Source organism: Meriones unguiculatus, chromosome 4 (assembly GCF_030254825.1).
Source record: "Meriones unguiculatus strain TT.TT164.6M chromosome 4, Bangor_MerUng_6.1, whole genome shotgun sequence".
Classification (NCBI taxonomy): Eukaryota; Metazoa; Chordata; class Mammalia; order Rodentia; family Muridae; genus Meriones; species Meriones unguiculatus.
Genome location: NC_083352.1, coordinates 95,823,378 through 95,847,248, shown reverse-complemented (window position 1 = coordinate 95,847,248; position 23,871 = coordinate 95,823,378). Strand labels below are relative to the sequence as shown.

Genomic DNA, 23,871 nt, shown 5'->3' with positions numbered 1-23,871 from the left:
CTGCGGGGTCCTTTCCTCAAGCTCTCTCGCAGAGAGCCAGCCTCCCGGCAAACCAGGCTCAGCGGGTGCGCACGGCCCCGCGAGCCTAGGCGGCGCTGCAGTCTCCCCGCCCGGACCTTCCGCTCGCTCCTCCAGCACCGGGCCCCGCGCACGCGCAGCCGCGGCCGCGTCCCCTTTAAGGTTTCTTTTATCTCCTCCGACCCCCACGGCTTCCGCGCCGCGTTCCCCACAATGCAGTGCGGCTGAGCAGCTCGGAGCCCGCGGGGGAGCTGCGGCGGGGATCCGGGCTGAGGAGGCGGCGGCGGCGGGAAGTGGGCTGCGGCGGGCCCGCGGCGTCGGGCGGTGCGGATGTCGGGCTGGGCGGACGAGCGCGGCGGCGAGGGCGACGGGCGTATCTACGTGGGGAACCTTCCGACCGACGTGCGTGAGAAGGACCTGGAGGATCTGTTTTACAAGTACGGCCGCATCCGCGAGATCGAGCTCAAGAACCGGCACGGCCTCGTGCCCTTCGCCTTCGTGCGCTTCGAGGACCCGCGGTGAGGACCCCGCGGCCCGCCCTCCTGCAGGCTGGCGCCGGCGCTGCCCTCCCCTCCCGCCCTGGGGCCCTCCCCCTCCCCGCCGGCTCGACCCCTCTCGCTCCTTTCTCCCCTTTCTCCCCCTCGGCCGGAGGCGGCGGCTTCTTTCTCTCAGGCTCTGCCTGTTTTCACCTCCCTCGCTAGTGTTTCACGTAGAAACCCCGAAGGGGCTCTGAAGGGCCCGAACCCGCCAAACTTGCCCCGAGGAGGGTAAAAACCAGCGCTGCTTCCCTCGAGGCTGGGAAGACACCCTAACGGGAAGCACCCCTAGAGGGGAGCGGCCCGGGCTTGGAAGCCTCGGCTCCCCGAAGCGGTCCTGCAGAGGACTCGGCCGAAGGCAGGAGAAGGCAGTCGCCCACCCCGCCCCCCGAGTCCGGGCCCTTCGCCGTTACGGGGGAACACGGCGGGGACGTGTTGCCTTTGGCGGCCGTAATGGGGTGTCTGGGACCGATCCCCCCTTGGGCGCTCCTTTGAGTCTGGGGGGGGGGTTGGGGGGCTGGAGGGGGCGGCGGCTATGATTTCATTTCTCACTGATTAGGGAGGCCTCGCCAGAAGTTGATTGTGCGTGGAAAAGCCTGGTTCCCAAACCCGCGCAAAAGGGGCTTTGTGACTTTGCAAACGTTGTTAGCACTCGGACCGGAAAAGGCCGGAAAGTGCACTTTACAAGTCACTGCACTGTAGTGGTCACTGTGCTGGGAGGGTCAGTAAGGACTTGCTTCTGTCTTCTCAGCGTCGCTAGGAGGAAAGTTTCATCTCTGTCCCGCTACCCGGTGTCCCGCCGGCCTGGGTTGGAGATACCGGTTGACAGAAGACGTATCCTGGACTTCGATGGTGGAAGACTAACAGCTTATTCCCAAGTGTCATGTAGTTTTAAAAGTGACTGAAGCAGTTTTTACATGTGAGCGTGAGAAAGTCATGGCTCCATTTAATTAGTTAACAGTGTCATTGTGTATTTTGAACAATTGTTTGTGTCAAGTGCATTTTCAACAACCCAGGAAGCAGATGTTTCACAGAGGAGGACATTTCAGATTGGTTAATGCAGGAGGCTAGTGGGGGGTAACACTTGGTAGGTGTTTCATAGAGGATCTAGATAGGATTTGAATCCTGTTATTACCTTTTTTTTGAGACAGGCTTTCTCTGTGTAGCCCTGGCTGTAGACCGGGTTGACCTCAGAGAGATCTACCTGCCTCTAACTTCTAACTTCTAAAGGCCCCCATACTACCTAAAACTGTTACCTTACACGGTCATGTTTTTCCTTTAGTCTTAACAGAAGAATTGTTTGAGAAGTTTCAAACAAAGCACTTAAAATGTTAGCATTTTGATCCTTTTGATAACCCAGCCAGATAAGGCATATTTCTCAATTAGAGGTACAAAAAGCTTAAACAGGTAACTCAAATCATTTATGCACAAATTCTGCTTTTAGCTCTTAATGTCTCCCCCTTCTCAGGCTCCGTTAGAAATACATTTCAACAGTCAGCACTGTTGTGGATGTGTTCCTTGCTGCCTTGTTTGTTTGTTTTAGACAGGGTCTTATACTGTAGCTCTGATTGGCTGGAACTTGCTATGGTAGACCATGTTGGCCTTGAACTCAGAGATCTGCTTGTCTCTGGCTCCTGTTGCCAGTATTAAAGATGTGAGTCACCATATCCAGCCCTTGTTTAATCTTCCTTAAAAAGATTTATGTATGTATGTGTCTTACCTGCATGTATTTGCTCTACACGCATGCCTGTTGTCCAGCGAAGTCAGAAGAGGCTGCTGGTTCCCCTGGAACTGGAGTTACTGATGGTTATAAACAAGTGCTCTTACTGTGCCATCCTCAGGCCCTCATATGTCTTTATGTAAATTTGTGTTGACTTTGTGAGACAGTATTTCTTTGTAGACCAGGGTGGTCTCAGAACATCCCTCCTCAGCCTTCCCAGTGTTGGGATTACAGGTGTGTACTACCACACCTGGCCTTTTGAAACTTTTTAATGTGCTCCCCCTCCCCCCCCCCCCCCCCCCCCCCCCCGTCAAGCTTCATGTCATCGGGCCTTGTGGAAGAATATTAAGGGGCCTAATGTAGGATATTTTCAGCCTTCCTGATGCTGCAGTGCCCCATGTTGTAGTGACCCCCAACAATAAAATTATTTTCCGTTATACTTCATAACTAATTTTGCTGCTGTTATGAATTGTAATGTAAATATTTGGGAAGATAGAGGCCTGCCAAAGGGGTCGGGACAGGTTGAGAGCCACTGTGTTAGAGAAAATGCTTGCCATGTTTTGATAAATTCGGTATATCAGCAAAAATCAATAATCAGCAGTTGTTTGTTTTTCTGAGACAGGATTTCTCTGTGTAGCCTTGCCTGTCCTGGACTCACTTTGTAGATCAGGCTGGCCTCAAACTCAGAGAGATCTGCCTGCCTTTGCCTCCCAGAATGCTGTGATCACAGGCGTGTGCCACAGTGGCCAGCTTTCAACAATTATTTTATTCTTCTGAATTAGCCTTTTTTCCCCAAGAAAAATTAATTTGTCTGTGCATCTGGTTTGTATATATGTATGTATGTAGGTCATATACATATTGGAGCCTTTCTAGGTCAGAAAAAGCATTGATTCTCTTGAACCTAGTTACAGACTGTTAAGAACTGCTGTGTGGGTGCTGAGAACTGAATTGTGGTCCCATGTAAGAACAGAAGGCTCTCTTAGTAGCTGAGCCACCTTCCCTCTAGTTTCTGAATCAATATCCTTGAAAATACTATTTCTCCATTTTTCATCTATAGGAAACCCATATGCTTGACAATTGCAATTCTTTTAATATGTACAGAATAGTGAGTTTGGTCATGATACCTTCATGCATACATATCACATCTTTTGCTCATGTTCAAATCCCTTCATTAACTGTAAGTTTAAAGAATATTTTTTCAGATTCTGAGTAAATATTCTACACTTGAGAGTGTATGAATGCTGTGGCTGAGCCATCTTACTGGCCCGTCTGTAAAACCTATTTCAGTAATGTGAAAGGTCCCCGACTAAAGCAGAAATACATCAAGACTCTGTTTTGGTATCCTTCCTCCTGTTCCCCCAGGCTGACGTTCACGCTCAGCCATTCACGCTCTTCTCGGGAAGTCATCCAGTCTAGCCGAGCAGCACTGATTTCAAGCTTTTCTTTGCAGAGACGCTGAGGATGCAATTTATGGAAGAAATGGTTATGATTATGGCCAGTGTCGACTTCGTGTGGAATTCCCCAGGACTTACGGAGGTCGTGGTGGGTGGCCCCGTGGTGCAAGGAATGGGCCTCCTACAAGACGATCTGATTTCCGAGTTCTCGTTTCAGGTATGTTCTTAGCTTGTTGAATGAGATGGTGCGTGGACACTACTTCAAAGAGTCTGGCCTCTGAGGAGCCATAGCTTATGGTTCAGTACGTGGGATATGTTGGCTTTTCAGTTGCCAGTGCACACAGACAGTCTAAGGCTCTGCTCTAGTTTTTAGGGAGGCAGGTATTATACAAACAAAATTGTACAAGTAATACAGCCTTGTGGGACAACAACCTGTTACTTTTTTTTTGTTTGTTTTGAGACAGGGTCTCTGTATAGTCTTGGCTGTAGTCTCAATCTGTAGACTATGCTGGTGTCAAACTCAGAGATCTACCTGCTTTTATTGATGAGAGGACAAGATGATGGAAAAACCTTTGATCTAGAATTCTAAAAATGTTTTCTTTGGGAATGCTCCTTGGTATCTGGCTTTATAGACATCACAGGAGCTAGATTCAAACAACTTAGGATCTTGGGGATTATACTGGAAAGCATAGAGCAATTACTTGAAGCTGGTGTCAATGAATGACGGACGAAATGCTAAGCTCAAAAGTTTGTGTGTCTTTAAAATATCAATGCAGTGTTAAGACCTTCTGCACATGGCACAGGGCTATGGGAGCCCTAACGGAGTAAAATATACTGAGCCTGGCGCCTTTTAAAGTGTGAATGTCCCACAGCCAACAGTGCATAGGAGTGATGGTGTCTGTCTATCTTGTATCCCTTTGTAATTTTTTAACCCTAGGACTCTATTCCCTCCTTCAAGATGTCATACATTATCTTTTTTTCTCTCCATGCTGCTCTGAAATCCTGCTTAGAAAACTATTAGGAAATGGCTGCAGTCCTGAGCTGTGAGCGGTAAACACAGCCTTTGAGAGCAGGAGCACATTTCCCTTTCATGACATCAGGTAGGGTTGTATGACTCCCAACTAGTTCTAGCGTTGAGTGTTACCTTTCCCCAACTGTAGTGAGGAATGGTGGTGATCTTTTACGAGGTACTCTGTGGTCTGTCAACAAACTTTGATTTTTGTTGTTGTGCTATCCCTCAGCTACACTTGGCTTATTTCAAAGTTCCCGTGTCTTAGGAAAATAAGTTCAGCAAGAAATACTTGGTACTAATAAATTTCATAATGGAAAAACCTGGCACTCGGTTTTGGGAGTGTCATATTGGTTGTGAAGAACAGAGTTATAAATGCTCAGAGGCTGTAAGCCTGTAACAAGGATGCTTTGTTGGGAAGCCTTGGTCTCTGGACAGTTAGTTAGCCTAGACCAGCTTCTCACATTGGTTTACCATCTATACTTAAGTGTATTTCTCTGGTTTTGTGCCCTTAAAGATTTGTGACTTGGGAACCCTTAAGAATTAAATGATCACAGATATAGCCCACCATAGGTGTTGCTGGCTCTTCACAGGGCAGTTAACATGACTGAGGATGTGGCTTGTGTACATTCTCTGCCTAGGTCTTCCTCCATCAGGCAGCTGGCAGGACCTGAAAGATCACATGCGCGAAGCTGGGGATGTCTGTTATGCAGATGTACAAAAGGATGGAATGGGGATGGTTGAATATCTGAGAAAAGAAGACATGGAATACGCTCTGCGGAAGCTGGACGACACCAAGTTCCGCTCTCATGAGGTGGGTTCTTACTTTCTAGGAAGTCTAATGCAGCCATAGTAGCAGCAGGCCATTTTGATGACTTCAGTACCATTAAAGAACCATTAAAGATCTATGTACAGCAAACAAAGCCAAGGGGTTTGCTTTGCCAACATCCTGCAAGGTCAGAGCAGAGAGAGAGGCATGCAGTCCCTTATCCTGAATGGAGAGTAAGGGTACCTGTCTCCATGCAACACTGAAGATTTGATAAGATTACAAGCCAGGCACACGCGACAGTCAGGTTAAGAGGTTGCTTTTGCTGCTTATTCAGATTCTTTACTTTCCTTTTCTGTTTGTTTGAATTTCAGGGTGAAACTTCATACATCCGAGTTTATCCGGAGAGGAGCACCAGCTATGGCTATTCACGGTCGAGGTCTGGGTCCAGGGGCCGTGATTCTCCTTACCAAAACAGGGGTTCTCCACACTACTTCTCTACCTATAGGCCTTATTGAGGAAGGTGGGAGTAGTTTCTCTCTCTCTCTCTCTCTCTCTCTTTTTGGATGAGCTGAGCTGCTTTGTGCTCAGAATCTACATTCCAGATTGATAATTTAGCGTCTTAGGAAATTTTTTAAACTTCTTTCTTTCTTTTTTTTTTTTTCTTTTTTAAGGAACTACATAAGTTCATCTAGGGCCATCATACTAGCAGTGACATGTTTTACACTGCAGAAATAGAAGTTGTGGCTTTGGTTCAGAAACAAGTTGTATATTTTTCACTCCTGATTATGGGACAAAAAAAAATCAGTGCTGCAGTTACTACAACTGAGTCACCCATTTTGTTTAGAAATATATTTTAAATGTTTAGTAATTGGTGTGTATGGTTGTCTTTGATTAAGTGTATAGTTTCATCGAACAGGTACTGACCAAAAAGAAGTATTTGAGTTGTCATACCAGTGTGTAAGGAGCAGAAAGATTACTGGAATGATTATAATTTCAAAATTTCAACACCAAGGCAGATTCTTTTTTTCATTTTTAAATTTTTATTTATTATATATACAATGTTCTGCCTGCATGTACATCTGCACACCAGAAGAGTGCTCCAGATCCCACCGTAGACGGTTGTGAACCGCCGTGTGGTTGCTGGGAACTGAACTCAGGACCCCTGGAAGAGCAGCCAGTGCTCTCAACCTCTGAGCCGTCTCTCCAGCCCCCCACAGAGAAGATTCTTTAACTTTATTATTTTTTTAAGATTGATTTTTATTTATGTGTACTTGGGATTGTAGGCGTGCTCTACCACACTCAGTTTAGGAGTTCCCTTAACCCCTGAACCATCTCTAACCCAGATTCAGAGTTCTTACAGTTAGAACTGACATTATAAATTAAACTGCCTGTAAAAGGTAGTCCATGCCTCTCCTCCCTGTACTGGGGAGGCTGTGGCAGGAAGGCAGCTGTGTGCCCCAGGCCAGCTTCAAAGTAAAGAGGCTCTATCTGAGCAAACAAAGAAGAGGGATGTGTGAGGAAGCATTGCAGATAAAGGGAAGAGGAAGAATGAGAACAAGCCCAGGTCTATTTTTAACAAGTTCTCTTTTCCGAATAAACTGTTTGGCTGGTGTTCACGCACAAGGTGTGTGTGTGGGGAGGGGTTTGGCTCACTTTGTGAGAAAGGAAGATGGTTCTAAATTAGGAGTTTCCAGGCTGTAGTTAACTCAAGTTTGTCACTTCGTCACAGGTGGACTATCTCCTAAGCATAAACAGAAAAGTTCACACAGATACATTTTGATAGGGCAGTGGGCAGTGAAGGAGGGTATTTGCCATACAGAACAGGCCAGAGTACTTGATCCAGTTCCTTGCAAGCAGGCCTGTGGTATTCTGTCAGCTGGGGCTCTTCCAGGTCTGTCCAAGGATCAGTTACCAAGAAATCGTGGATGTCTGGTTTACACTAGAATTCATAGTAGCAAATGACCGCCCTTGTGATTCCACAATGTTGACAGGGTGCCCCTTTCCCAGAATAGCTACTTTGCTGTGGGAGGAGGAATCTTATTTGCCGTGTCTGGCAAAGAAATGTTACCTGTTTGAAAATAAGAAAGAATAGTATAGTTGAACCCGCTGGTTCTCCTAACTTGAGTGGTCACTGGTTTCCATGGCAAACAGTGGAAATGAGTATTGATGCCACCCTTTCTCAACTCTCAAGTATCAGGAAGAGTTCAAAATGAAGCCAGATCCACACTTTTCATTGTAGAGGCAAGCTGTACATAGTCAGCCATGTATATGCAGGTAGGAGTGGAGGGCTAAAACTGAGTAAGTCAGGAGCAAGGTTCTGTGTGTCATGTGGTCAGCAGACACAGCGATGATGTTGTAGCAGCTCCTGGGCCCTAAGATGATTTCAGAGTCTTAAGATTCTTTAGCCAGCTCATGCAAATGCAGCATAGGTAAGAGGTTAGCCCATAAGTTAGCTAGGTTAGATTGCCATCCTTCCTTTAACAGGAGCTTATTGTCAACTGCCTGGCCTTGGTGTCTGATTCCCACAATGCCCAGTGGTCAGGCAACTCTGAGGACTCATGCACAGGAGAGAAGTCTTAAAGTGTGTACAGTGAGGTTGAAAATGGAAGTTATTACATCAGAAATTACAGGCCATGGCTAAGATACATATATGGCTAATGGATATAGTTCAGCTGGCCTGTGTGGCCTGTTAACTTTTCTCATTTGAATTGGTACAAGTTGAGGAAACATCAGACAGTGTCACATTGAGGTTCTCCAAGCAAATAGGCTCAGGTTCCTCTGGCACCAGAAGAGTACCAGGGAATGCCAGCTGTTCCTGTAGACAGGCTTCCAGGCCAGAGAGATGTACTGTCTGGCACACACACCCTTGGTCCTGTACTGTTCTTTCATTATGACCAGCCCCTCAAGGTGAGTACGATTCCTGGACTGTTGTCATTTTAATGCCACCACTTGTGTGCAGTTTGTCTGTTTGTATGTATTTGTTTTTAGAATGTTTGAACTACTCGGCTGAGCCACCGTAGGTAACACATACCTGGGGGGGCCACAAAGTACTCCTCCACAACCTGTTGAGAATTTTGTAGTAGTTCTTCAGCACAGTTGCCTTCTGCTACATTGTCAGATCTCAAGTAGAGACATCTGCAAAACCCAAAAGTCAAAGTTAGAGTCTGAGAAACTTGCAGCTTCTAGAGCAGAGAGGGCAGGCTAGCGGGGGCACAAAGGTCCTCGCTGTGGCCACTGTCGCCAGGTAGGAGTACTATGGTGAAAGTAGACCAAAGAGCTGTCTGCACTAACTCAAGGTAGGGAGTCATGGTCAAAACAGACCAAAGAGTTGCCTGCTGTTTGTAGGTTCACCTGGCCACTGAGGTAAACTGTAATTATATCCCCAGTTTGATTAGCAAGTCTTTCTGGATAATAGGAGTAGATTAATTCTGGTAAAGTCAAGTGAAAGGGCAATTAATGATACAGCTGTGGGCTGGAGAGATGACTCAATGAATAGGTGCACTGGTTGTTCTTCCAGAGGACCCAGGTTTGGTTCCCAGCACCTATACAGTGACTCACAAACACTGATAACTCCAGTTCCAGGGGATCTGATGCTCTCTTCAAAGGGCACTTCCCACCTGTGGTGTACATACCCAGGCGCACACACACACACACACACACACACACACATATACACCAAAAACTAGGCAGGTATGTCAGAGGACTAACACATGTCCCTAACTGTGCTTCAGTGAGAAGCAGTACTCAAGAATCAGTGATGTCACTGCTAAAGGATGGACAGGAAATAACTGGAGGGGAGCAGGGCGGGGAAGTAGACATTTTACCAGATGCAGCATGACTGCCATGGAAGAGAACACAGCTAATTCAGAGAGTGGCAGTAAGTTTAGCTGAATAAGATAAGATGAATGCTTATTTATTTATTTTTTATGACAGCCACTTAGGGGGATACACAGGTGCCGGCCATTCAGCAGACACATGATGAACAGTGGGATTAGGTGGCGTGTGCTGAAAATTCCACACTTAGGTAGGCCAGCCTCAGGTGTATGTAGTGAGCTGGAGGCCAGCATAGGCTTGTCTCAAACCGATATATCACAAACATCAGAGTTTTCTTACTCTCTAGACACAATGGCTTCTCTAGAAACAGATGGGACCTGGTGAGATTGCTTAGTGGGTCAATGCACTTGTCACAAAGCTTAGCCTGAGTTCAAACCCTGGTGCCCATAGGGAAGAATAGACTCCAACACATTGACCTTGGTCCTTCATTTGCATTCTGTGTCTCCATATATACGCAATACTCAGACAGTTAGGTGAAGGTCCACTGCTTTAATTCTAGCACTCAGTAGGCAGAGGCAGGTGAGTTCCAGGCCAGTCTATATACCAAGCTCAAGGTCAGCCAGGGCTACATACCAAGATTCCGCCTCGATAAACAAACAACTAAAATATCTAGGTTATAAATTAGTGAAACTAAATGTGACTACAATCATGAAGTTTCACTCTGATTTCAAAACATGAACGTGTCTTACCATAGTCAGCCTGCTTGTAGATATTCATTAAAAATGAGGAAGTCACCTGGGCTCAATGGTGCACACTTGTAATCCCAGCACTGGGGGAAGGAGAGACAGGTGGATCTCTGTGAGTTCAAGGCCAGCCTGGTCTACAAAGCTGTCCAGGACAGCCAGGACTACACAGAGAAACCCTGTCTCCAAAAACAAATGAGGTGTTGCAGGATATTTGATCCATTGTGAACAAGGAGTCTAGCTGAGCATGGTGGCGCACACCTTTATTCCAGCACCTGGGAGGCAGAGGCATGGGATCTCTGAGTTTATGGTTATCCTGGTCTACAGAGCAAGTTCAGGATGGTCTCAGATAACAATAAAAAGAACCCTGAAATCACTAGCAAAGAGGAGCTGACCTGAAGAAAAGCACCCCACACGGTTAGACAGTCTCACTCAGGGTAAGAATGGAGGGTTGGAGCTAGTTCCGGGATACACACTTGTTTGGTCGGTTTATTTTTCTCCCTGTGTAGGTCAGGCTGGTCTTAAAACTCTTCATCCTTCTGCCTCATTCTCCTGGATGAGCGTGCCACTGTAATACCCCTGTATCCCAAAACCACCACCAAACCACACAAAAGTATTACATTAACTGTTCTTGGAATAATCTTTCTAGACCTTAAGTTTCTTTTCAAAAAGTGAAGGTTGCACTTTGTGACAGTGTCTCCTACTGTAGTCTTGGCTGCTCTGGCACTCACTATGTAGCCCAGGCCTGCCCTGAGTGCTGAGATTTCCTCTGTGTTTTTTAACCAAAAGGGGGGAAAAAAGTTGGCTGTAGGTCAGTGGTACAATGATTGTTTCATATGTGTGAGGCCCTGAATTCAGTTCCTAGCACAGAAGAAAGACAGACAGACAGACATAAAGAAAGAAAGAAAAGAAAAGAAAAAAACCTGCAATTGTACCATGCAAAGGTGGCCACTGGTCTTTCTGGGACTTCAGGTTCTGTTGGAGAATGGCCAAAAGTGTAGACCCGAAATCAGCTGAATCCACGTCCCAACACTGTTTTCACCTCTTACTTCCAAAATGCTTTATAAAACATCAAATGTAATAAAGATTTATTCTTACTATTTATGTGTGTGTCTCTGTGGGTATGTGCACATGAATACAGGTGCCTGTGGAAGCCAGGGGTATGGGATCTTCCGGGGCTGCAGCTAGAGGCAGTTTTGAGCTGCCTGTCTTGGGTGCTGGGAACTGAACTCAGGTCCTCTGCATGAACATTTTTTTCCCACTTGGTTTTCTGAGACAGGGTTTCTCTGTGTAGTCTTAGCTATCCTGGACTAGCTTTGTAGGCCAGGCTGGCCTGTCTCCCTGAGTGCTGAGATCACAGGCATGTGCCACCAAACCTGGTATGTGAACACTTCTTACTCTTAACCACTGAACTATCTCTCCAACCTCAAAATGTAATGATTTTTTTTTTTTTTTTTTTTTTAAGAAAACAAAGTGAGGTAGTGGAAATGGCTCCTGGAAAGGTGCTTTTTGATCCCTAGAACCCAAATGGAAGAACCAGCTCCCCTCCACACATGTACTGTGACACTCTTATACAGTCTCTAATAAATGTAATAAAGATTTTAAAAACACCAGGCAGGTATGGTGGCACGCACCTAACGCATGAGGCCAAGGCAGGAGCATCACATGTTAAAGCCAGACTGCTCTGTTGTACGAAATTTTCCCGGGAAGACTAACATCTAATGACAATGACAGACTAAAATCTAGCTGGTGAAGCAGTTGGTTTAACTGAGGTTAGGAGCGTGGACAACTTACGTGAAGTTATGACACTGAAGAAAAACATCTCCCAGTAGCTGTTAACTGGTGGTAAATCTTAGGGATGGGTAGGTATTCATGAATGCCTTCCTCTCTCCATAGGACAAAGTCAGGAGCCTAACTGGGCCAGTCTGGATAATTTCACCTGCTGACAGCTCAAGAGGGCAACAGCTACATCATGTTACTACCTGGCTTATCAGCACTTTCTGAGAGTTGTAGGCTTATGGGTCCCAAGACCTAGCCTTTTCCTCTGAAATTCTGAGCCTGCTTTTTATATAGGTCCAGCACTCTTTGCCTTCCAAAGTATGTAAACTGGTCCACAGCACAGACACTGGTCCAGCTCAACCCAAATAATACATTATTGATGTGTAGACAGACTTCTATTAGCCATTTGGGGCTTTTACTGCTGTTGCCTAAAACTGCTGATGTCCTTTACTAGGATGTCCCGTGTGTAGATGAGCATTTAAACACTGAAGTCAGGCTGAAGAGGTGGCTCGAGAGCTAAGAGCACTGTGCTCTTACGGAGGCCTGGTGTGGCTCCTTGTAGTCACACCAGGTTCACATTGCCTGTAACTCCAGTTCCAGGGAATCTTACAGGCACCCTCTTCCAATCTCTGTGGATTCTTACACACATGCATACACATAAAAATTAAAACAAAACAAAAAACAGGTCTGGCCTGGAATGCTGGGATTAATGAGGTCTATTTTTTTTTAAGTCCTACAATGTCATATTAAAATGATTAGTGGGATTCATTAACCTAAAATAGATATAATTTATGGAAACATGCAGGCCACTGAATGACAAGCTTATATTCTGGCCACCACATGCCAAATATTGCCGGTTTGTTTTTTTTTTTTTCTCCCTTTTGTAGCAACTGCATTTTTTTTTGTTTTGTTTTTTTTTTTTTTTTTTTAGTTACTCCTGGAAGGCAGGAAATCCTGACTTTTGAAAAAAGTTACAATTCTAAAATTTTGTATGTGGCAGAGGTAGGCACAAGGATGTGTGTGTGGAGGACAGAGGACTTGTTCAAGTGGATCATAAGGCTCGAACTAAGATCATCAGGCTTGGCAGCAAGCCCGCACCCCCAACTTCTTTGTGCTTCTATTTTCTCCCCAAATAAATTGATGACATGTTCACTTGAGCACTTCCCAAGTATTTACTCAGTCCTAGACACCAAAAGTAAGCAATACAAACATACTCCATGGAATGTGGATAATCAGAAGCAGAGGGGCAGAGAAATAACATTCAAGTAGATAGGTTGTGATTAACAGCTCTTTTGAATATCAGCAGAACCACAAAGAATGCATCTGTACAAAGGAAAAAATAATGGCGGTTGACAGCTTAAGAAGAAAGGAAAATTAGGGGGAAAGTTGGGATAAGGAGCTGGTAAAAATCAAAGGCTGAGAACTGTATGAGAAAAGTCTGAGAAAACTCAAGAAGCTGGAAGAACATGACAGTGCAGGCTTGGAGAAACGAGCAAGGCTGTGACAGACAATGCCATACAGGCTGTGAGGAAACTTTTTGGTTGTATCAGCAGCAGTGGCACGCTTCCCGCAGGACTTGGGAGTTACAGTTCTAGTGGGTCCCACGCCCTTGTGATACACAGATATAACAAGTAGCCCAAACACCCATACACATAAATTAATTTTAAAAAATCATCTTCAAAACAAGAATGGTGCCTTACACCTATAATCCCAGCATTTGAGCAACTGGGCAAGAACAGCGCTAACTCTGAGGCCAGCCTGGGCTACATAAGCACTACATAAATTCTATAATCCGGACATGGGAGGTGGAGGTATAGGGCTAGGAATTTAAAGTCATTCTTAGCTTGCTTGGTCTACATGATACCCTGTCTCAAAAGAAGTAAATAAAAATAATAGAAACTGATACTTGGTGTGGTGATACAGGCCTATAAATAGCACTAAGGAAGCTGCAAGATAACCTTAGGTTCAAAGCTAGTCTGGGCTATGTAGCCAGATTCTGTTTCAAAAACTAAATAAAGCACATTACATGTTATTTGACTATACTATACCATATTAGCATATGAACTGATTTGAGAAGGTCTCCAACATATACTTAATAGTATTTGATTCCTTCAGATAGTTAATCTGATGCTTAGGCAAGTGCTAACATCTTAGAGGAAATGAGTGTGACCTGGAAGCCAGCACAGGCTGGAGGGTACACAAGGAACAGTACATCCCAGAGATGGATAGGGGCTCTCTGAAGCAGGGGATTCTAAGGCGATGACTAGCAAGCAGCTAGTTCCTATTTACATCGGGACTGGGAAGGCTAAAGGGTTCTAAACCGGAGCGACAGGATTTGTAATGGAGTAGGGAAGAGCGAAGACAAGCTCACGGTGATGACTGGACAAATTGCCAATTATGCAAGGGACCTGAAACACCTCGTAAGGTGTCAAGGTCAAGTTCTCGAGGCCGCAGCCGAGAGTTTACCTGTCCTCCAGTACCGACTCCAGGGGCTCCACCCCGCTGGTGTCCACGGCGTGCAGCTGATCAGCGAAGGCGACGGCTTTCTCCAGCCGGGTCACCGCCTCGCGGCTGCCGAAGTTCACCAGCGCCAGACGCTCCAGATGCTCGATCACCGCGGCGGGCACGCCGCCGCCGCCCTGCGGGGTGAGGCATGGAGCGTGGCTCCCCTGCCGCGCCGCCTGCTCCTTTCCCTGTGGACCCGCTTTGGAAGCGGAGCCTCGGGCGCCGTCCAACAGAGCCCGAAATTGCGCCCTCGCCGCCCGTGCCCACATCTTTGCTTCTCGGCCTCGGTAATGACGAAAGGTGGGGCGACGCGCGCGCGAGTGACGACATTAGAGCGCGTCGTCGCCACATCAGCTGCCGGCGCCATGAACAGCGTCGGGGAGGCTTGCACTGACATGAAGCGCGAGTACGACCAATGCTTCAACCGCTGGTTTGCTGAGAAGTTCCTCAAAGGGGACGGCTCCGGGGACCCGTGCACCGACCTCTTCAAACGCTACCAGCAGTGTGTCCAGGTGAGCCTGCCCAGGCCGCCGCAGGGCTGCCGCAGCCCGCCCTTTGCTCCGCCATCCCGTCGAAATTGCCTGGCTGTCTCTCCGTTGGACACTGCGGTGCTTTTGCGGTGCTTTGCTTGTTGCGGAGTACATTAGTATTTGGGAGTCACTTATTTGGGACTCATTCTAAACTTACGAGTAGCCATAGTTATCCGTATCTGAAGAAATTGGTGCAGCCGGGCGGCGGTGGCGCATGCCTGTACCCCCAGCACTCGGAAAGCCAGAGGCAGGTTCGAGGACAGCTTGTTTTACAGAGTGAGTCCCAGGACAGCCAGAGCTACACAGAAAAACTGTCTCAAAAAAAAAAAGTGTGTAAGTGTGTCCGCGTTTGTGTTGAGGGTGGGGACAACTTCCTGGAGTCAGTTTTCTTTTTTCCCATGTATGTGGGTTCGGGGATCAAGTTCGGGTCAACAGGTTTGGTGACAAGTTGTTCTATTATCTATATCTTACACATGGACTAGCACTCAGAAACAGGAAGTGATTGGTTCAAAGGCAGTGGAGTCTGGTGACCCTGGTGTTTTCGTGGTGCAACATTTCATTGTTATTTGAAGTGGATTGTGTTTACTGTTTTCTAGACTGTTACGGCATTGTGGAGGTCCCCACTGTTATGATCTCTCTGTTGCCCTGTTTTTCTACACCAATTCCCCAGTTGCAGCCAGTGAAGTTTGATTTCAGACCAGTGGATGTACTTCTACTAACTTAACCTAAAACATTCTCTCAATTCCAGGACCTACTTTTAGCCAATTCTCAGAGAGTAAAGGTGACTCAAGGTCACGTAGCGGTTTGTACTGAAATTCAGACTGAACAGTCACTAAGATAGAGACGCCTTACCTGGCCCTCCTGACTCCCCTCCCAAGAGCAGGTGTGCAAACCACACAGGACTCAGTGTCTTTACATTGGTACTTGTTAAAACAGTGCCTAGCATAGTGGTACACACTTTTAATCCCAGGATTCAGTGATAGGCAGAAATGTGTGAATTCCAGGCTAGCTAGGGCTACACAATAAAATCATGTCTCAAAAAAGGGTGTCACCAGGGAGGCAGAGGCAAGTGGACTTTGTGAGTTCAAGGCCAGCCTGGAGGCTACACAGAGAAACCCTGTTTTTAAAAACAAAAAAGGGGGGCGGGGAGTGTCCCTTGAATTGTGTTTCAAGCCTTTCCAGTTCACTCGGTTCACCTTTGTGCCATTATACTGCAGTTACAGAACATGGACTTTAAGCTTCCACAGACTTTCGTAACACATTTTCTTCTTCCTTCAGAAAGCAATAAAGGAAAAAGAGATTCCTATTGAAGGACTGGAGTTCATGGGCCATGGCAAAGAAAAGCCTGAAAACTCCTCTTGACCTGCCTGTCGCTTGGAAGAAATGAGTAAATTGAGAGGCCTCTGGATTTTGTCAGCTAAGGCTGTGAAGATGGGATTTGAAGAGTTTCCCCATCTTGGTGGTCTCCTCTCACTTCTGGAAGAGCAGCTGTCAGTCTTGCTTTGAGGCAGCTTCGCTTTCGCTGGCATCTTGAAGTAACTCCACACGTGCTACAATGGAACAGCTTCTTGGGGTTATGGTTGCAAAACATGGTGTGGAATCAGCTTTACCTAGCTCTTGGGTGTGAATAATGATGAACTGGTCATGATCTAGGTTGCTGACTTTCGCTGCCGAGGACAATAGATACACTGCCTGGGAGTCATTTTTGTGACAGTTGGTCAGGACCTCTTTTTTCCTCTCAGGGAGCTAATGCTCTGAAAGGGATCCGGACACAACCGTTTCAATCAGTGTGTGGGAACATGATTGTATTTTTATAGGAACAGTTACAACCGCTTGTGGCCTGGGTTATCAAGGCAGAAAGCAGCTTTCCTCAGCTCCCACCTTAACAAGGTGTTGGATTAACATTTAAAAGCTTCAGAAGCGACATAAACACCACTTTGGAGCTCACAGCACCTGGAGTGGCTGTTCAAGAATCACCTGCATTACAGCTTTGCTGCTGCCAAACTAAGATGAATTTGCATATCATAAAAAAGGCAAAGTGTATCCAGCTGAGTGGGGGAAAGGTGCTTCCTTACTGTTGTTTGCCCATCATGCCCTAAGTCTGTAATCATGACATGGAATAAATCTTGAAATTGATTCTACTCTTTCTTCTGGAACTCAGGGCACTTATTACCCATTGCCCCACGTATCTCATTGTCTTGCTAAGAGCCAGCTTTGCTTCGTAACTTGATTTGTCTAAGCTTAGGTGACTGATGGGCACTTAGGTGAGAAATCTGACTTTCAGCTTGGCCTCCTGCCTCTACCTTTAAAGGCCCAGCTTATATAAAAAGCTTTTTTAAATATTATGTATTGTGGTTCCACAACAATGTCATGTGGTCTTCACACCTGCCTACCTTGAATAGAATTTAGTATATCCCTAATGACAGATGAAAGCTGGTATGCAGAGGGCTTACATTGTCTCCTGTGTTGCTAACTACTACTTCATTTTAATATGACCAACCCTAATACCATTTCAAAACATCTTCAAGCTGGACATGGTGGCACATGCCTGTAATCCCAGCATTGCACTCTGGGAGGCTGAGGCAGGTTGATCTCTGTGACTTAGAGGCCAGCCTGATCTACAAAGTCAGTCTAGGACAGCCAAGAAAAACCCTATCCTGAAAACAAACAAACAAAAACCACATATTTATTTAAATTTTTAGAAAACTGTGGATATAAAAGAAATTCCTATTTTTTGAAAGAGTAAAAAAAGCTGGACTCTGAGCTGGTCACAGTGGCACATGCCTGTAATCCCCGCACTCCAGGAGGCTGAGGCAAGTGGATCTCTGAGGCCAGCCTAGCCTACAAAGTGAGTACAGGACAACCAAGGCTACACAGAGAAACCCTATCTCGAATAAAACAAAAAAGCTTGGTTCTAGGAGGCTAGTTCAGGAGGCTTGTCTACCACATGCAAGGCTTAAGGTCAACTAGTTAAGGGTCATTGTCCAAAGAACACGAGATTTTTGAGGCCTATTTGAGAGTCCTGGGATCTGTCTTGGTGAGCCTTTGTTTTTTGAAATAGTTTCATGTAGTCCAGTATTCGGTGAATAGCTGAGAATGACCTTGAATGCCTGATCCTCCAGCTTCTATCTCCCACATACCCACACTGGGATTTAGTTAAGACCATACCTCATCCATGTACTTGTGAGGTCAAACCCAAGATTTCATGCATTCAAGCATTTATCAACTGAGCTACGTCTCCAGACCATTTTTGCTTAAAGCAAAGGTTTCATGTAGCCCAGGCTGGCCTCAAACTTGCAATATAGATGAACAACTCTTGATCCTCCTACCTCTATCTCCCAAGTATTGGGATTACAGGTGTGTAATCTTAGTTACAGGTGTCTTAGTTACTTTTCTGTTGCTGTGAAGAGATGCCATGACCAAAGCGACTCATAAAAATTCCATGATCATGTCAGAGAAGATGGCAGCAGACAGGTAGGCATGAAGCTGGAGCAGGAGCTGTGAACTTAGATACCAATCCACAGGCACAAGCCAGAGAACTAACTGGGAATGGCATGGTCACAGTGGGGTGATGGGGACACCAAGGATTTAAACATGTCCATGAGGCCATCCTCATTCAAACTACCACACTGGGGTAATAATTTTCTTACAATTAATTCACGGTATACCTGTGGATATAGGACAACTTTGGAGTCAGTTCCCTCCCATTGTTGTTTTTTTCTCTTAGACTACTTGTTTTTATAGCCTTAGACTATAGCTCAGGCTAGCTTTGAACCATGGCAGTCCTCTGGCCTCAGACTACTCTTCCCAAAGTCCTAAAGGTTGTAAGTATGCACCTCCATGGCCTTCTTGAGTCTCTCTTTTTTGGGGGGTGAGGGGTGGTAGTGGTAATCATTTTCAGATCAGGTGAGAAAGACAGTGAGTTCCTTAACTTTCAGAGTAGACTTAAAAATCCTTGAAATAATGGCATGGTGCATGCCTTTACCCAGCTACTCACGATGGTGAAGCTAGAAAGCCTAGGAGTTGAAGATGCTTAAAAAGAGCAGCCACTAACATCTTCTGTTACACCACATGTGACAACACAACTGCTAAGAATATAATTGATCACTCATCCTACCCGACTTCATCCTCTCCAGAAAATAACTCCAGCCATGTTAAAGGTCTTCAATTTTGACAACTAATGGCTATGTTGTTTTGTAAGTACCACCACTGCTGTGTTGTTGTTTTTCCTAGACATGGTTTCCATGTGTAGTGCTGGCTGGCCTCAAACTCAAAGAGATCTGCCTGCCTCTGCCTCCCAAGTGTGCCACCATTCCTGACTGAGAAATGATTCTTTGCCTAACAGTAAGAGCCAGACCCCTTTGGTAGACTGCAACAGGAGGGCACTAGGACCCAGAGGAGAGCTGACCACAGCTCAGCACTTCTGGGCAGCCTGGGCTGACCTGGAACTTGTTAGCCCAGTCTTTGAAGTTGCCCCAGGCACGAGTTACAGGTGCTAAGCAGCAGCCATTTCATTAATCATTCAGTGTCTGCCAGGAGCCCATCCTAGCACTCTGTGCTCTTGTTCAACTGGCTCTACCCACCCTAAGCACAAGAAACCAACAGGCATCTAGTTATAAATAGAATTCAGTGGGTTAAACCAGATCTGAAACACCAAAGTCGCAAAATGTCAGTTTCTGAGACTAATCAAAGACTTCACTGTCCAGCTCATGAACAATCTAAGTTTAAGTTATTTATTTAAGCCATCTCCTCTTACAGGCAAAGGGATGGAAGATCAGTGTAATGGTCACCATTTGATACAAGGAAAGATGAGCTTAGCATCCAAAATGCCTTCGTGGTCCACACATAGAATAATGGTCCAAACCAGTGCTGTGGTCCCTTGTTGCCTGGGGGGAAATCCAGGTTTTCTTTACTCATCTTCATAGCCCGTCGGAAGTGCATTCACACGGGGGTTGTGGAAGAGGGTATGGTTACCATCTCCCCAGGGGAAGGGCTGTGGATGGAAGATGTCAATTAGAACTTGGCTATGAACTGCTTGAAAGAGATAATACATAAAACAAGACCATCCTTTATTGGCATTATTTTAACTTTCTCATAGCTTCTCCCCCCCCCCCGCTTGGATTTATTCATGTATTGTATATATGAACACTCCTCTCTTCATGCAAACAGAAAAAGGAATCAGATCCCAATTACAGATGGTTGTGAGCTGCCATGTGGGTGCTGGGAATTGATCTCAGGACCATCGGAAAGGCAGCCAGTGCTCTTAACCACTGAGCCATCGCTCCAGCCCCTATGTTCCCATAGCTTAAGTGTGTTCTAATAAACTAGCAGGGAGGCCTTTGAAGTAGATGGTAAGAAAATCAAGCTGAAGATGGCTACCTGGGGAAGAGATGGCTCAGCAAGTAAGAGTATGTATGTACTGTTCTGCACTTGAGCAGTACCCACGTTTGGTTCCCAGCACCCACGTCAGGCAGCAGCTCAAAACTACCTATAGTCCAGCCCCAGGGGATGTGAAGCCCTCTCTGGCTTCTTTGGGTATCCACATGCGCACACACATAATTTAAAACAGATCTTTAATAACACAAGATATTGGAAAGATAGCTCAGTGGATAAGAGCCGCTCTTCCAAAAGATCTAAGGTCAGTTCCCAGAATTCATGTCAGGTGTTTACACCTCTGACTCAACATGATACCTGCATTCACATGTACATAAGCCCATGTAGACATACATACTTATTCATTAGTAACAACAGTATTTTTTAATCAAAAAAAAAAAAAAAGGAGTTCCTAGCTTTCCCCTAGTAAAACTGCAACCTGCGTTCAATCCTTTTGCCTACTATCTATAAAAATAAAACAAGTCTGCCGGGCTCAGTGGTGCACACCTGTATCCCAGCGCTCAAGGAGGCAGAAGCAGGTGGAGCTCTGTGAGTTCAAGTGAGTCTAGGCCAGCCAAGGATACACAGAGAAACCCTGTTTTGAAAAACCAAAGAGAAAAAACCAAACCAAACCTGGCATTTGTTTTGTGTATGTGTATGGCCACTGTCAGAAGACAGCTTGTATGTGTAGTTCTCTCCTACAGAGGGAGACTGAACTCATGTCCTCAGGCTTGGTGGCAAGTTCCTTTATCTGCTGGGCATCTTCAGAACCCTGAGTTGGGATTTTGAAATAGGGTTTCCTTATATAGCTAACCTAGAACACTACATAGAACCTGCAGGCCAAAAAAATTACAATGATCCTCCTGCCTCTGTCCCCTGAGTGCTGGGAATACTAGCATGCATGACTCTGCAAATCACAATGTTTTTGTTCTGAGACAGGGTCTCTCTATGTGGCCCTGGCTGTCTTGGATCTTGCTATGTAGACAGAGATCTATCTGCTTCTGCCTCCTAAGTGCCGGAATTAAAGACGTGTGCTATGTTTGTGGACAGGGTGAGGGTGGGGGATTTATATGCACGAGAGCGCAGGTGTACGAGGAGGCCAAAGACATCAGTTCTACCTTCAGCTGAAATTAAAGGCAGTTGTGTGCTAGGAATTAAATTAGGCTCTTCTGTGAGAGCAGTACGCTAAACCACTGAACCATCTCTTCAGTCCCTTCCCACTGTGTCTGAAAAGCATTGCTCTAGGTCAATGGCTCACAACAACCATTTTCAGTTTTTTCTTTTTTTTTTTAGGCAGTCCCACTTAGCCCAAGCTAACCTCGTTTTTATAATGTAGCAGAGGATGACCTTGAGCTACTGATCCTCTTGTCTTCACCTTCCAAGTGCTGGGTTACAGACCTGAGCTTCCCATGGCTCCCCAGGGGCAGGATATTGGATCATTATCTAGAGACATTTAGGAGGAGGTGGTACCGCCATCTAGTGGGCACAGGCCAAGTCAAGGATGCTGTCAAATACCTTTTCTTTTCGGAGACCAGGTCTCACTAAATAGCTCTAACTGTCCTGGAGTTCACTATGGAGACCAGATTGCCTCAAACTCAGAGATCTGCCTGCTTTTGTCTCCCCAGTGCTGAGGCTGTACAAGACTGGGATCGAGGCTCAGGGGTTCTACAATTCAAGTTTAGAATAAGTTTCCGCGAGGCCAGTCCTGTGTGAGTGATTAGGTGATACAATTTTTAAGAAACAAGAAGACATCAGGTGATGCAGAACAGACCATTATAACTGTCTACACGAACAGCCAAGGAATAAAAGGGATGAAACGATAGACACTGTGAGAAAAAACCCGGCAGTCTAGTCCTTAAGCATCTAGCATCACCTAGCATGCCAAATGCCCAAATGTCGAAACACCTTCAGGGCTTGCAACTATGAAAGGGACCCCAACCCTCCAAGCTTCCAGGCAAGGAACAGCTGCTTCTGAAGTGCACGACAAGACAAGAGGTGACATAAATTGGGGGAAATGAAAACCTAGAGGCATTTATTGTGTGACCTTTCGGGAAAATGGAGATGTGGCCCACAAGCTGGCTTCCCTTAATGGAAAAGGAGTGAAAATACAACGCTCTGTTTGCGAAGACGGCAGCCAACATCCTACGGCACTAAGGGCTTGGACTGGGGAGTGGATAAGGAAATAACGGGCTCTTAAAGGACAGCAAAGGCGCAGGGCGTACCTTGGTTCTGATGCGGAGATGGGGGTAGGCGACGAACTCGGGTCTCACGTGCTCTTCGTGTCGCGTCTTCAGGAAAACGTTGAGCATGCTCACTCCCACCCCGGGCAGCGCCACGAAGAAGGTGAGGGCCTTCCACAGGCGAGCTGCGGCGGGGCCACAACGTCAACGTCAGCCTCGGCCTCTCCCTCCCGCCAGGCCTCCCGCCAAGGTCACGGCCCGGACACGTCGCGCGCAGGCCGCTGAGGCCCGACTCCCACCCGAACCCCGGTACCTGAACCCTCCTCGCCGTGGGCGCCACTCGACATGGGCCGCCCCACGCGTGGGAGGACCCGGCCGAGCAGCCGAGACATCCGAGACGCACTCACCGCCGCCGCCACCATCTTGAAACTACAGCGGCGCGCCGGAAGCGGAAACAAGGTAAGGGCGAAGGGGGCGGGACGGAGACGCCGAACGAAGTTTCCATTGGGCAATGCGTTCTCACCGCTGGAGGCGAGCGAGAGTGCGCATGCGTCCGCGGCCGTGCCGGGTCTCCCTTCGGTCTGCTCCGAGCTGAGGGTGACGGATGAATTGCCCTGCAGAACTCGTGCGGCTTTCCCCTCCGCCCCCTTCTTTGGAGTCCCTGGACAGGATCTGAAGTGCCGAGGACTCAGCACATTATCGGAGACTCCATTCTCTTTCCTCGCTGCCTTATTCAGCATTTTCCAACGACACCCCTGTCGTTGCTGTTATCATTCTCAAAGACAGTTATCTCTGTCTTCTGTGACGCCCTATATAGACTGTGGAGTCCGTGATGCCAGCGCCGCTGAGAGTTACCCACAATCGTGCCTGGCAAGTAGCAGGTGCTTAATACAATTTAATGAATGAATATATGAATCCACGAATTAATGAGTCAATGAATAGCTTCTGGAACCAGGAAGAACCCTGGAATTGGTGCCAGGAAATCTGGACTCTGATATCAGTTTTCTATCCTGTGGTTATGTCGCCTGCCGTTCTCTCCCTCGAATTCCACAAACATCTGTTAAATTTTGTCTGTACAATTTTTTTTAAAACTCCTTTATTTTCTTTCCTTTGTTTACCTAAGAGCATTTTGAAAGCTACAAGTTAAAAAGCTGTGATGCCAGGTATGGTGGCACACGCCTTTAATCCCAGCACTTGGGAGGTAGACTCAGGTAGAGTTCGAGGCCAGCCTGGTCTGCAAAGTGAGTTCCCGGAGAGCCAGGAGAAACAAACAAAAATATATTGTTTAAATAGGTATTGGGTCTGTGTGTGTGTGTGTGTGTGTCCTCAGAGGCAGAAGGTGCAAGCTCCTCCCGGAGCTGGTGTTAGGTAGGGATGGGAGCCGCCACATGTGGCTGCTAGGAACCAAACTGGTTCTCTGCAAGAGCAGCAAAGGCTCTTAACCACTGAGCCATCTCTCCAGTCCCCCGTAAACTTCTTTTTTAAAATTGTAGCACACATTTTAGGAATATAGTGATATCTTTTAAGTAGTTATTTTAAAG

General features: G+C 46.5%; 3 protein-coding genes and 1 non-coding gene across 4 annotated transcripts; 2 read left to right on the top strand and 2 right to left on the bottom strand.

Annotated features, from left to right (window-relative positions):
- Positions 1-219: 219 nt before the first annotated feature.
- Positions 220-6,314, top strand: Srsf9 (serine and arginine rich splicing factor 9). The gene is made up of 4 exons (XM_021631812.2): positions 220-536; positions 3,725-3,885; positions 5,319-5,491; positions 5,818-6,314. The coding sequence occupies exons 1-4, from the start codon at positions 349-351 to the stop codon at positions 5,959-5,961; spliced, it is 666 nt and encodes a 221-aa protein (XP_021487487.1). The 5' UTR covers positions 220-348; the 3' UTR covers positions 5,962-6,314.
- Positions 6,315-7,479: 1,165 nt separating this feature from the next.
- On the bottom strand, positions 7,480-14,142 carry LOC110545585 (uncharacterized). The gene is made up of 3 exons (XR_009591507.1): positions 9,970-14,142; positions 8,478-8,581; positions 7,480-7,514 (listed from the first exon to the last, which is right to left on the bottom strand). It is a non-coding gene; the product is annotated as an uncharacterized LOC110545585 (transcript).
- A 54-nt stretch (positions 14,143-14,196) lies between these two features.
- On the top strand, positions 14,197-16,918 carry Triap1 (TP53 regulated inhibitor of apoptosis 1). The gene is made up of 2 exons (XM_021631790.2): positions 14,197-14,759; positions 16,056-16,918. Exons 1-2 carry the CDS (start codon positions 14,346-14,348, stop codon positions 16,137-16,139), a joined length of 498 nt encoding a protein of 165 aa, XP_021487465.2. The 5' UTR covers positions 14,197-14,345; the 3' UTR covers positions 16,140-16,918.
- Positions 16,919-19,496: 2,578 nt separating this feature from the next.
- On the bottom strand, positions 19,497-23,088 carry LOC110545569 (cytochrome c oxidase subunit 6A1, mitochondrial). The gene is made up of 3 exons (XM_021631758.2): positions 22,644-23,088; positions 22,373-22,515; positions 19,497-19,770 (listed from the first exon to the last, which is right to left on the bottom strand). The coding sequence occupies exons 1-3, from the start codon at positions 23,068-23,070 to the stop codon at positions 19,687-19,689; spliced, it is 654 nt and encodes a 217-aa protein (XP_021487433.2). The 5' UTR covers positions 23,071-23,088; the 3' UTR covers positions 19,497-19,686.
- Positions 23,089-23,871: the final 783 nt, after the last annotated feature.

Coding starts and splice junctions, on each gene's coding strand:
- LOC110545569 (XM_021631758.2), bottom strand. CDS start 23,070: ATGCTGAATAAGGCAGCGAGGAAAGAGAATGGAGTCTCCGATAATGTG. Junction 22,516..22,643: donor CCACGGCGAGGAGGGTTCAG/GTACCGGGGTTC, acceptor GCCCCGCCGCAG/CTCGCCTGTGGAAGGCCCTC. Junction 19,771..22,372: donor ATCTCCGCATCAGAACCAAG/GTACGCCCTGCG, acceptor TTCCATCCACAG/CCCTTCCCCTGGGGAGATGG.
- Srsf9 (XM_021631812.2), top strand. CDS start 349: ATGTCGGGCTGGGCGGACGAGCGCGGCGGCGAGGGCGACGGGCGTATC. Junction 3,886..5,318: donor TTTCCGAGTTCTCGTTTCAG/GTATGTTCTTAG, acceptor TTCTCTGCCTAG/GTCTTCCTCCATCAGGCAGC. Junction 5,492..5,817: donor CCAAGTTCCGCTCTCATGAG/GTGGGTTCTTAC, acceptor TTTGAATTTCAG/GGTGAAACTTCATACATCCG.
- Triap1 (XM_021631790.2), top strand. CDS start 14,346: ATGCTCGATCACCGCGGCGGGCACGCCGCCGCCGCCCTGCGGGGTGAG. Junction 14,760..16,055: donor GCTACCAGCAGTGTGTCCAG/GTGAGCCTGCCC, acceptor TTCTTCCTTCAG/AAAGCAATAAAGGAAAAAGA.